At 33.8% G+C, this 14,005-nt stretch overlaps 1 protein-coding gene and 1 long non-coding RNA gene across 2 annotated transcripts in view; both read right to left on the reverse strand.

The window, feature by feature from the left end:
* Positions 1-14,005, reverse strand: part of LOC127709331 (uncharacterized) — a 317,830-nt gene that overhangs the window by 130,027 nt on the left and 173,798 nt on the right. The gene's annotated exons all lie outside the window — the stretch shown is intronic.
* Positions 1-14,005, reverse strand: part of LOC127708913 (uncharacterized) — a 42,605-nt gene that overhangs the window by 24,543 nt on the left and 4,057 nt on the right. Inside the window, exons 2-3 of the mRNA XM_052214082.1 lie at positions 8,447-8,592; positions 1,812-4,199 (exon numbers count right to left, since the gene is read on the reverse strand). Coding sequence (XP_052070042.1) covers positions 1,812-4,199; positions 8,447-8,567 — 2,509 coding nt within the window. The 5' untranslated portion in view covers positions 8,568-8,592. The remainder of the gene's footprint in view (positions 1-1,811; positions 4,200-8,446; positions 8,593-14,005) is intronic.

The raw sequence follows: 14,005 nt of genomic DNA on the forward strand, positions 1-14,005 counted from the left end.
AAAGCATTGTGTATAAGTTTCATAACATTTGGTTGAGGCAACTTAAGTTAGAGAACGGAAACTAAAAATTTTGCATTTTTTTCCATTTATAAAGGGGCATAACTCGAGAATAGTTAAAGTGACCCCACCAAAATTCAAACTTGATCTTTAATTTGTGGTAAAAAGCATTGTGTATATGTTTCATAAAATTTGGTTGAGGCAAACTTAAGTTAGAGAACGGAAACTAAAAATTTAGCAATTTTTCCATTTATAAAGGGGCATAACTCTAGAACAGTTATAGTGATGCTACCAAAATTACAGTTTCTAATTTATCTTTTATAAAATTTATCATAATTGCCTAAAACACAATAAATGGGTGAAAAAACATATCAATTGCAGACTACACGAATGAATTTTATTTTTACCGGACATTCGGTCTGGTAAACAACCTAGCTTTACCAGACCGAATGAAATTTTACCAGACCAATTTTTTTTTCATCTAATTGTATATTATCCGACAAAATACCAACAAACCTATGACTTGTGCCCTACTGCACTCCAAAATGCACAAAAACAAAATCATGTGACAAGAGTGTATATTTTGATGAAAGTTGTGCACAATTGCTTGAATGCATTTCAGTGATGAAAAGTAATGCCACATTCTATTGGATTTTGACATGAAAATTATTTGTGAACTAAAAATAATTTAGAGTTTCTGTATACAATAATTCCTGTATCTTCTTTCTTTTTCATATATCTTTTGGTTTTCAATTCTAGTGTTTATATTTCATAGCTGTATTTTGTGAACCTGCTTGGATTTTTTATTGTATTTGATCGGCAAACCCGGAATTGGCCTTATCCGTTCCCGGAATCTGATTCGGTTTTGTCTATATTTCCGGTTGATGACAGCCATTGTTGTTTTTGTCAGTCAGATATGTTTTTACTCGGATTTACACATTACTTGTTGGCGATTTTCGGCATAAAGCTAGCTGTTGAACAAAATAAACATCGCTGTCATGAATAATAAAGATGAAAATGAATTTGGAGATCATTTTGGAATTTTGCTCCCAAAATTGGGAAAAATGTAGGGTTTTTAGAAAAATCCAAGAAAAAAACAACACCGGACATTCGGACTGGAATTCAACAAAATTTTACCAGACCGATCCATTATTCACCGGATTTGTCCGACGGTCCAACGAATTTCGTGTAGTCTGCAATTGAATTCAGTACAAGAACTCATAAGGCATGTAAGGAGTTATCTGATAATTCTGGAATAAATGAGTAGTTGGTAGATCCTTTTATTGTGTTAATTTTTTTAAATTTCCCCATCAGATTTTCTCTATCTATGATGGTTTTCAACATGTATACAAATGACATAACAATTTATAATAGTAGTTCTTATAATCATTTTTTTAACACTAGATATACTAAGGATCATCAGCTGGAGTTGGGTTGATTTTCTTTACAGAGTATGCAATGAGGACCGACACCAAGTGAAGGCAATACATTGTAAATGATATGGTCCATATCCCATAATATGGCCAGGTGAGCCAAAACTGATTTAATCTTGTGCATCTGCTGAAAATCCTGGTTAAGAATTCGAAATATTAAAGTGATACTCATTCTGGAACCCTGCTTAATGACTACAAAATATAGCTTAATTAAGACTCATTTCACAACTCACTTATTTTTTTTTACTGTTGTTCATTTTTTTCTTTGACTATTATTTTCCTTGCAACTGTTTTGTTAACTCTTGTACATGTACCAGACTTTATATAAATATTAATACAAGGTTTTTTTGGATATTTTTTCCTTAAAATTTGTAAACCTACCATGTGCTTGAAAACTGTCCTTTAAATACTGCATACTATCTACTTTCTGTAACAATTGAAGATGTTCCTTTGTAAGAACATCTTCGTGCAAGAAATGCTTTGGGCTTTTCTTTTTGCTCTTACTAAATAAATGCATCATTGCCACTTGATGGTCTGTCAAATCATTATTTTTAGTCAAATCATTATTTTTCTTTTTCAATGCAGGGTGCCTAAGAGCTTTATCTATTGCCAAAATATTTGAAACATCATTGCTGTACTTCTCATTCTGTTGCTGATTTGACATGGCATAGCCAACAGTTATTACTTGTTTGTCAGGTTTGTTTAATAAATTCTGTTTTTGAACTAAATTTTCATGAAACACTGATCTAGAAAATTCTTCCACGTGATTGTGATTGTTTGCAGATTTAAAATCAGAATCCCCTGGTTCTGATGGAGTATCGTCTGACCTCTCAGATGAACTCCCAACACCTGAATCATTATAGTACACTTTAGAATTTATTTCAGTTGTGCATCCCGTAGTAACAGCACCAATATCATTTTGCATATGAGTGTCATGTATGGATTTTGTATGACTGGAGTGTTCAGTGTTAACACCAATACTACTGTCCGAGCAGCTGCCTGTTTTTTTGGCTGGATTTTTCAGGGGGTTGAGCAAATTTTCAGAACTGATCAATTTCACATGGTCCTTATTGGATAAATGTTTATGCGATGAGTAAGTAGATTCAGCAGTGCTTGTTCTAGAACCACTGGAAACTGTATTTGATACTGTAATGTGATGGCCATGTAATGCTGCAGTTTTGTACAGATCTTTGTTAGAAGAAATGCTCATTGAACAAGTTTGTGATGGAAAGTGACTTTTCCCAGACATATCTAATAGAATATTGGACCGTTTACTGACACTTGCTATGGGACTAGATTGCACTAAATTGTAATTTTGTGATGACGATAATGCCAAACTACTGCTTCTAGCTGATACAGTCACAGATAATGATTCGCTGCCTTGAATACGAGATCCCACAGACAATGCAGAAATTGTTTGACACTGCTGTAAAGGAACAGAACAGTGCGTACTTGATGCTGGTATATTTGAGTTACAAGTACTTGGTAACTTGTTATGCGATATTATATGATTCATTCTCTCTTTGGACAGCAGTGTTTGTTCACGACTACTTAATCCTAGAGGTGAAAGTCTATCAAATGTTACACAGTTTTTGGCAGGATTAGAATCAGAATGCTCCATTGGTTCCAGATGTCCTGTATAAGGATTTATGATCTTTCCTACAGTACTTTCAGGTAAAGACTGTATCGGTTCACCTGCAGTTCCTGTAGATGACATACTTAAAGCCTTACTACTCAGAACTTCAGGATAATTTGCTCTATCTTCATTAACTGAAGAAAACATCATTTCTGATGCTGATGGCACTGATTTGGAAAAAGTTACTGAAGGTTGAGTGTTAGCTGCCAAAGCCTGTGTTACCATAGGAACAGGTAGAATGTTATTACCACTACCAGATGTAGGCATAGAGTAAGACGATAAAACAGGATTCGGAACACTTTGTATAGTAGCTTCTCCTTCACAACCCGCCTTTGGCTTTCTTGGTTTACGCTTTTTCTTTAACGGTGGACTTGCATCTGGGGGTGGCGGTATCATTTTAGAGTTCATGAAATTGTTCATTCCAGCTAATGCAAAGGCAGGATCAGTTTGTAATAAATTTACCAGTAATGGGCTTGTTGTATGAGGAATTCCTCGAATGCCCCTTGCTATATTATTAACCCAAGCACTCCCCTCAGGATATGGTGGAGGAGGAGGCTTATCCATACCTATAGCATTTTGTTCAATTTCAGCTGGAAAATGACTGTATGAAGGACCTTGTGCTTTACTTGATGATGCTGTATGAGATGCAATATTTTGAATATTTTTGTCAGGATGAAAATTTGCACCGCCAATTATATTAGGATTCCTTCCTACATGAACAGACGTATTCTGAGCACTTTCACTATCTTGTGTAAGAATGGAATCAAATATAGATGCCCCCTGTCGAAGATAGTCTGCAATATTCCTACGTGTTGACTGAACATTGGTAGGACCTGGAGATCCATATTCATGGGTTCCCCCTCCAGAGTCAAGTAATGATAGGTTAGGAGCATCTACAGTATCATCTGCTGTTCTAAAAATAAGTTGTGTTCTTGCATTATTTCTTCCTGCAATTGTCAGTGAAATAAGCTGATCTCCCTCTATCTGAACAGCTAATACTCCAAGCTGCCTAAGAGTAACATTGCCTTGTTGGGCAAGTTGTTTCAACCTCCATGCAGCCTCTCTTGGTATGTTAAATGTCACACGCACACTATTCCAAGGTTCTACTTTCTTTAAAATCAACTTTCTTTTATCTGCAAAATACAAGCAATAAATATTAATATTAGAGAAATCATAAAACTTGTAAATGATGTCAGTGTAAATAAATAAGCACTGTTTTAACCCTCATCTGAAGGTAGCAGAAGCAAAGGTGATATTTGGTTTAAACTATCCAGTTCAAAATAATTGAAGTATTTTAGGACTATAACAGTGTTCTTACTTAAAATAAGACATTCCAATTTACTTGTTACTGTATATCACAAATTAAAAGTGCACACAAATTTAAGGTGCAATGGCTTTTTATGATATAAAATAGATTTCATGTGTACACTAGTTACATGTATGTAACGGGACACATACCATGTTTTATTTCTAATTTCAGAGTTTAGTGAGATGCAGAAAACAAATTCATGATCATTTTAAAATATTTTATCAATAAAATGATAAAACCTTCTTTATTGACTTGATACCCGATTCCGAAAATTTGTTTGTCAACAATGGCCAGGTGTTAACAATGTGGATGTCTCATCAATGATTACAAGTTTATTGTTTTGTGTGCTGATTGCTTGTTTTTAATGCAATCATTATTTGAATGAATGAATGAATGAGTACTTTATCGCAGAAAGCATTAACTATTCTATAGCAATGATAACCTATTAACAAAGAATGTGTCCATAGAACACGGATGCCCCACTCGCACTATTGTTTTCTATGTTCAGTAGACCGTGAAATTGGGGTCAAAACTCTAATTTGGCATTAAAATTGGGAAAGATCATATCATAGGGAACATTTTCTTCTAAGTTTCAAGTTGATTGGACTTCAACTTCATCAAAAACTACCTTGACCAAAAACTTTAACCTGAACTGGGACAGACGAACGAACGAACGAATGCACAGACCGAAAAACATAATGCCCCTCTACTATTGTAAGTGGGGCATAAAAATATTTGTCTAGTTGTGGTCTTCAGAAAAGACTCAAGACCATGCATTTCATGTTCTGACCATTGATTGTTTACATTGAAATTAAATAAGTTACCTTTACTGACCATCAATAGCAAAAAGGACTTTTTTTGTCGGATTGCTTGGAATGTTTAAAATATTTATCATAGCTATAGTTAGTAGAATAAAGTTATAATCCTTATAGTCAATCATTTATAAACTCCAAACATTCATTTCAATCAACCTGTATGAAAACAATGAATGAATAGAATAACCAATCAATCAGTTTATGCTTAGTCAGTAACTATTTTTAAAAAGTTATTGATATATTAAGGCACTGATAGGGAAAAATCAAGAGATAAATTGTTTATACTTAGAACAAGAGTTTTGCACATATTTTTTACTTTGATTTTTATAGCAAAAAATTTTAAAATATCTAAATGAAATATAACTGTTTAAAGTTGAGTACACAGGAGTTGTTCTGGGACGCAAAATCGTGCAATTAAGGCATTATTTTTACAAATGCCACCCTATCAAATTTACCATGTATTACTTGGTCGCTTTTCTGAAATGCTGAACAAAACATCTGTCAAGTGCAGCCGCCTCTGTGAAATATTTGTCAAACATGAGTTAACGCAACATTTTGTTTTGATGTTAAAAAAGGTCAATCAGAACTACTCAGCCATTTTTCTATGTGCAACAAGAAAGGCTGAGAAGTTCTGATTGATTTTAAAGTCTTAATTCGTGTTTTCTTTTTCCGAGTAAGGTTCTCATTTTCAAATTCATATGATTTCTAACGTTTCTGAGTAGAACTGTGTTAATCAGAATATTTTGATATACGCTCTTTAGTAACAAGTTGCAGGAGTGAAAAAATTCTTCTTTAAAGTTGTTTTTTTATAAATTACATACGACCAATCTGTAAAGTCAATACTTTCACATCTTTTCTAAAGAAATAAATCATTTATGTCTTTTATATATATATATTCAATTAACGCCAGCAGCCTACAGAATGATGCTTAATGCTTAATAAAATTTTATCATTTTCTTTACATTTCATGCAGTTTAAAAAGATGTGAAATGAGATCAAGGTGACTGGTCATGTGAATCTTGTCTGATAACATGTCATGTACACTTCAGTAACAATCAGACAACACAACAAATATAGTTGACCTATTGGTTATAGTTTCTGAGAAACAGACCTGAGCACAAAAAACTAAATGTTGACCAATGAACCATGAACATGAGGTCAAAATCAAATAAACCCTGTCAAACAGACATGCAACCATTACAATCATTCCATACACCAAACATAGATGTCATATTTGCCTATTCTGTAGTATCTAATTATAAGAAAAGGGCATAATCATGAAAACTTAATGTTGAACAATGAAAATAAGGAAAAGGTCAGATGCCAGACAGACATGTACACCTAACAGTCATTCCATTCAACAAATATAGTTTACCAATTGCTTAAAATTAGAAAACAGAACCAACCATGGAAATTTAACACTGATCAATGAAATGAGGCAGTGTTCTGCCCAGGGCCCATTATGCATATTTTTCTCATGGAAATTTAGTAAGTACGTTATTTTCCCACATATATTTTGCATTGTCAATATTACCACTATGCTTGTAGGTCTTGGAACAAAAGCCAATTATTCTCTCTAGTGTTAACATGGACTTATTAATTCAGGTTTTTGATTCTCTGGACTTATTAATTCAGGTTTTTGATTCTCTGGACTTATTATTTGTATGTACACTGTATATATATAATGGTGCCCCAGCTGGAAGATGTGAGGACAACTATATATAAACTTCCAGAAGCTGCTCATCAACTTTATTGTCATGCAGGGAACTGAGAAAAATAATTAACCATCAAAGTGGGAACATAAGTGAAGGAGGATCTGAAGAGGTGTCACTTTTGACAGTTTGTTCAATTCAATCGTTTTACTGATTAAAGAGATATCTCTTGCAGATTTATTATCTTGAAAGTTATTTTTTTGCATCAACTAAAAGCAACATGATAATTCTTTTAGCAAGTTGGAACCATTCAGCCAAATATTTCCCCAAAATGATAATAAAATATTTGCATGGTAAATTTATATTACATTTGAGATAGTATTCCCAAAATGGATAATTACATTCCATTTAAAATAAGTGATTGGTTCCAATCTGTTTAGTCCTTCAAAAAATCACCTACTATAACTGACAGAATGACAGAATTTTATAAACTAAAAAAATCTTCATTTTCAAAAGCTGGGCAGAACACTGATTGAGGTCAGGTTTCAGGAGAACCTTGTGACAGATATGTATACCCTGCAATAAATTTATATACAAAATATGCTTGTAGTCTTATTACTCACAACTTAAAATAAATGGGGAATGTGTCCATGGGACACAGATGATGCCCCCGCTTGCATATAACATTATAAAGGGACATAGCTCAAGACCTGTAAAAGTGACGCAACCCAAATTTGTACTTGATCTGAGTTTTGTGGTAATAAACATTGTTTATAATTTTCATAACATTTAGTTGAGGCAAACAAACGAAAAATTCAGCAATTTTTCAATTTGTAAAGGGGCATAACTCTAGAACGGTAAAAGTGACGCCACCAAAATTCAAACCTGATCTGTGTTTTGTGGTAATTAGCATTGTGCATTAGTTTCATAACAATTGGTTCAGGCAAACTAAAGTTAGAGAACATAAACGAATATTTCAGCAATTTTTCCATTTGTAAAGGGGCATAACTCTAGAACGGTAAAAGTGACACCACCAAAATTCACACTTGATCTGCATTTTGAGGTAATAAACATTGTGTTTTAGTTTCATAAAATTTGCTTGAGGCAAACTAAAGTTAGAGAACAGAAACGAATATTTCAGCAATTTTTCCATTTGTAAAGGGCATAACTCTAGAACGGTAAAAGTGACGCCACCAAAATTCAAACTTGATCTGTGTTTTGTGGTAATACGCATTGTGTATAAGTTTCATAACATTTGATTGAGGCAAACTAAAGTTAGAGAACGGAAACCAATTTTGGGATGTACGTACTACGTACAGACAGACAAGGGTAAAACTTAATGCCCATCCGCTACAGTGGGGCATGAACAGTTTTTCAAAAAATCACTGAACCATGAAATTTAGGTCAATAATGGACATATGCAAGAAACTTAAAAAAAAAATGCATCTGGATACAAGATATGAAATATGCAGGTCTTCTACCTTCTGAAATATAGAGCTTTATACAAATAGTTTACAAGGAATCTGAAATCACACATTTTGTTTAGTTTCGCTCTGTTTGATATTCTGCTATAATCAGTTGCAGAAACAACAAAAATGACTAACCTGTTGATAAAAGTTCTTTGAGCTGGCTTTGAAAATCTTCCAACCGCGACTGAAGGTTTGGGTCATTGATATCTCCTTCACATGTGAAGACTGTCTCGATGTAGTCCTCTTGGGGACCCATCCTCACAGCGATGGCATGGAACCACCTAAAAAAAAGATTAAATTTTCAATTTTGTTAAATTTAGCTAGCAAAATGTGATAGCAGGGGTTCAAATTAGTTCCAGCTTATTCTAATGAGTCCTGACTCCATAGTACTGTAACTCAAATAGTTCCAATCTGAACCATCCTGTTTGGCTAAGTAGACTTCCTCGAATAAAAGGATCTTTTATAAAAAAAGAGACAAAAGATACCATAGGGATATTTAAACTCATAAAATGGAAATCAAACTGAAAATGCCATGGCAAAAAATAAAAAATGAAGAAAAGACAAAATTTTGCAAATACATACTAGTCCGAATAAAATTTTACTAGTCTGGGGTATCCGACTAGTGCCTAACAGTGCAGACAGTTAAAGCAGATCCTGCTCCACCCGTCACTGGTACAACACTGGTTTTACTATCAAATCTTTAAATTTGTACTCCTCTCATCCCAAACATACAGTATCATGAGTATGGGGTTTCTCATTGTTAAAGGCCATATGATAGCCTATAGTTGTATACATCCTCACCCTCATGTGTTTACATTGCAAACAGCTCCCACTATATCTCCTTAAGACCTTTTATTTACAGGGATATATATATATCAATTTAACAAATGCACTTTAATGCACTGTTAAAAATGCATTTAATTTCATCTAGGAAAGGTATACATGTACATGTAACTATTTCCCAGATTTATATAAATTCCATAGTCATGATCATGATGATAGTTTTACCAAAATGAAAAATACTCGAAATGCGAACAATGATGACAATGGAAATGTACAAGTAATAATATTATTACAATGTTAATTTCATTCACAAAGCAGTGACTGGTCAGTGAGAAGTTCTTGTCAAGAAGCAATATTTTCACCCTCCTCACTCGATGTGCAGGAAAATTAGCATTGGGCCAAAAAAAAAATATGTGTGTTTCCTATTTCATCAGTTTTCAAAATAGGTAGGTAGGCTTTTTATTTTTTTTGAGGGGGTGGGTTGGTGTGGTAAATAGATGCGACTGTGACTAAGTGGGTTCTATTTAACTCTGCTTCATAATTGGTTTTGATGTGCATTTTCGAAATTTGTTAACGTGTATGCATGTACATCTAATATTGTGGTAGCATGGTTATCATGGTTATAGAAATCTGAAAATCAAATGGGATGTATATGTTCCTCTCATTATGTGTATATATCCAAGAACCTTATTCTTAGCATTTCTGTGTTGACATTGGTCATAGCAACATGCCAGTAAGCTAATGGCCGCTAGCAGGTGCAGGGCTCACACTACCATGACTACTTCAGAATTTCTCCTTTTGAAACTGGTAGAGAAAAGTGGTGAGACTTAAAAGAGAAGCTACCATTACAGTAACAGTTGTCATAGTTTATGTCTTTAATCATGTTAATTGTCATTTATAGTCACACAATTCTATTTTTCCACATGTTACTGTCAGGAACTAGCAGTACATCATGTACATGTAGTACCAAAAAAAAAGAAAAAGAAAAAGGAAAATTATTTTTCATTATCAATCAAATATCAAACTATTCTGTTTATGATATTCAAAGTTTCTCATTAAAAAACATATAAATTTAACAAATTAAAAAGCAACTTCAATCAATCATTGTTTCAATATATACTTGTAACTTAGATGATCCAGGCAAATGTTTATTAATGCGTGCTGAATGCTTATTTTTCACTTTTGGGATCATTATTCTTCTGTCAGCTGTGCCATTCGTGAGTGAAAATATATTATCGTAAGAATACTGATTTCCATCATGGTTGATCCGCCTTCGACCGGTGACTCGTACAAATTAGTCAATGGCAGACGCAGAAAAATTGCAAAATAACAATCTTCACAAGCGATTTGGAAAAAGAATATGACATTTTCAATGCAATAAATGGTTCAAACTTTAACTAAAGGCATTGTCAATCACGTTCTAATGAAGAATCTATTTTTGTAGCAAAAAATAAGAATATTTTGATCTACGCTTGAGTAACGAGTGCTGAAAGCGAAAGAAAATACTTTGATTTGTTTGCAAAGAGACTTCTCTGGTTTGCATGAATTGTTGTTTCTTTGAAATAACCATTAACAGAGTCAATGGTTTCGACTTGTTTCTATAGAAATAAATTGACTGTATCTATGAATGTCTTTATAGATAAAAAAAAAAAAAAAGGATGCCGTTTTGTTACCTTTTGATAAATATTAAATCCCAGACATTAACGGAACGGTCTCGTTTTCTTTACGGAAGTTAAAAATTTCGGAAATCCCCAAAAAAATGTCAGGGTCGGCAAAATGGCTGGAAAAAAATAATGTCAGCAGGGTAATCAGAAAAACACACATATTTTTTTTTGCCTTTAGACAAAACTTCTACTACTCAATATTTACATTCAAACTTTGAAAAAATCTCATCAAACATTACCAATACATTCAAATAATTTCATTCTTACAGTGTTAAAGCTAAGGGGCATTAGCTACCAATTAGACAAAAATTAAAATATGATTTTCTTTTGTTTCAAACATTTATTAAAGCCAAAAATATAAATATTATTTAGATATTAGCATTACTCCATTTGGTTCAATTCCAACAAACTTTGTTGATGTATTATTGGCTTTCAAATAATAATTCAACCTCACTTGAATCCATATCATGCAATCTTTGAACTTAAGGCCATACATAATAAAATGCTCCGCTGGGCGCAGCTTGATACGACCGCAGAGGTCGAACCCTGAACAGTTGGGGCAAGTATGGACACAACATTCAAGCTTGATACAGCACTGAATTTGGATTGTGATTAAATATTTGACACAGCACAGGTTTCTGACACAGAATGAATGTGGTCTTAGAACTTCAATTTTTTTAATTTACCTATTCAAACCATATCATTATTATTTGCTTTTATATATTAATCAGAAATAACCAATTTAAAATGGAAAATTTTAAAGAAAAAAAAATCCCCCCCCCCAAATTTTTTGAACCCCCTTATTATTCATCACCCCCAAACTCAATCCCAGCCTTCCCTTTGTGGAATGGTACCTGCAGTACAATTTCAGAGAGATCCATACACTTGAACACAAGTTATTGTCTGGAAACTAGAAAAATGCTTGTTTTTTGGCCCCAAATTCCTAAATGTTTAGGACAATTACCCCCAAACTCAAACCCAGCTTTCCCTTTGTGATATGGAACCTTGTAGTACAATTTCATAAAGATCCATACACTTACACACAAGTCATTGTCCTGAAACTAGAAAAATGCTCTTTTTTTGCCCCTAATTCCTAAAATTTTGAAGCAATTACCCCTAAAATCAATCCTAGCCTTCCCTTTGAGGTATGGTACAATTTCAGAGAGATCCATACACTTGAACACAAGTTATTGTCTGGAAACTAGAAAAATGCTTGTTTTTTGGCCCTATTTTGGCCCCAAATTCTTAAACGTTTAGGGCAATTACCCCCAAACTCAAACCCAGCTTTCCCTTTGTGATATGGAACCTTGTAGTACAATTTCATAAAGATCCATACACTTACACACAAGTCATTGTCCTGAAACTAGAAAAATGCTCTTTTTTTGCCCCTAATTCCTAAAATTTTGAAGCAATTACCCCTAAAATCAATCCTAGCCTTCCCTTTGTGGTATGGTACAATTTCAGAGAGATCCATACACTTGAACACAAGTTATTGTCTGGAAACTAGAAAAATGCTTGTTTTTTGGCCCTATTTTGGCCCCAAATTCTTAAACGTTTAGGGCAATTACCCCAAACTCAAACCCAGCTTTCCCTTTGTGATATGGAACCTTGTAGTACAAATTCATAAAGATCCATACACTTACACACAAGTTATTGTCCTGAAACTAGAATAAATTGCTTCGCTGAGCGCAGCTGGATACGACAGTAGATGTCCAACCCTGAAAAATTGGGCCAAAATGGACACAATATTCACGCTTGATACAGGTCTGAATTTGGATTGTAACTAAATTTTTGACACATAATAGGTTTCTGACACAGAATAACTGTAGTCAAAAAACTTCAAATTGGTTATATGATTTGAATTTATATTCAACTTATTGCTTTTGTGCAATACACTATGCTGTTGCGAATTGACCCCCCCCCCCTACCAAAAAAAATTTATTTTACCCCGGTTTTTTTGCTTTTGTGCAATACACTATGCTGTTGAATATTAACCCCCAAAAAAAATATTTGAAGAAATTTTCTTTAATTTCTGAAATCTGAAATGAGAAAAATTGTCCCCCCCTCCAATTTTTTTCACCTCCCCTTTTCCCTTATTCCCCAAAAAAATTCTTTCCCTCAAGATATGGTCAGTATCTCAATTCAAATTTCTAATGCAGTTTGCAACCAAAATTACCCATTTAAATACATCATAAAAGTTTTAAAATATAAAATGACATCCATAGTCATGGCTAAAATTAATATTGATTAATAGTAACTGCTAAAAATAAATTGACAGCTAATCACCTCAAGACAATCATCATTTTTTAATACATAATTTACAAGCAGTGTAAGGGAGGTAATCAAACAGTGTTCTTTAATTTGAATTGGATTATCTCCCTTACACTGCTTTTAAATTGTCTCAATCGTCCTTTAACCAGAAAAACCCTTGTTTTTCCCCTTTTTTTGCACCCAATTACTAAATGGTTTGAGCCATAACCCCCCAAAGTCAATCCTAACCATCCCTTTGTTGTATGGAAGTTTGTGGCATAATTTCCGAGAGATTCATACACTTTAACACAAGTTATTGTCTGGAAACTACAAAAATGCTTATTTGGGCCCCTTTTTTGGCCCCTAATTCCTAAACAGTTGAAACCATAACCCCTAAAATCAATCCCAACCTTCCTTTAGTGGTTATAAACCTTGTGTTAAAATTTTATTGATTTCTATTTACTTATTCTAAAGTTATTATCCGGAAACCATCTGTCTTCAGACGATGCTGACGCCGGACAGCAACGATGACATTGTGATACCAATATACCACCAAATTTTTTTTACTTTTTGCGGTCGTATAAAAATGCTTGTTTTTTGCCCCTTTTTCCTAAAATTTTGAAGCAATTACCCCCAAAATCAATCCCAGCCTTCCCTTTGTGGTATGGTACCTTGCAGTACAATTTCAGAGAGATCCATACACTTGAACACAAGTTATTGTCTGGAAACTGGAAAAATGCTTGTTTTTTGGCCCTATTTTGGCCCCAAATTCTTAAACGTTTAGGGCAATTACCCCCAAACTCAAACCCAGCTTTCCCTTTGTGATATGGAACCTTGTAGTACATTTTCATAAAGATCCATACACTTACACACAAGTTATTGTCCTGAAACTAGAAAAATGCTTGTTTTTTGCCCCTAATTCCTAAAATTTTGAAGCAATTACCACCAAAATCAATCACAGCCTTCCCTTTGTGGTATGGTACCTTGCAGTACAATT

The sequence above is a fragment of the Mytilus californianus genome, unplaced genomic scaffold, assembly GCF_021869535.1.
Source record: "Mytilus californianus isolate M0D057914Y unplaced genomic scaffold, xbMytCali1.0.p SCAF_1, whole genome shotgun sequence".
Lineage (NCBI taxonomy): Eukaryota > Metazoa > Mollusca > Bivalvia > Mytilida > Mytilidae > Mytilus > Mytilus californianus.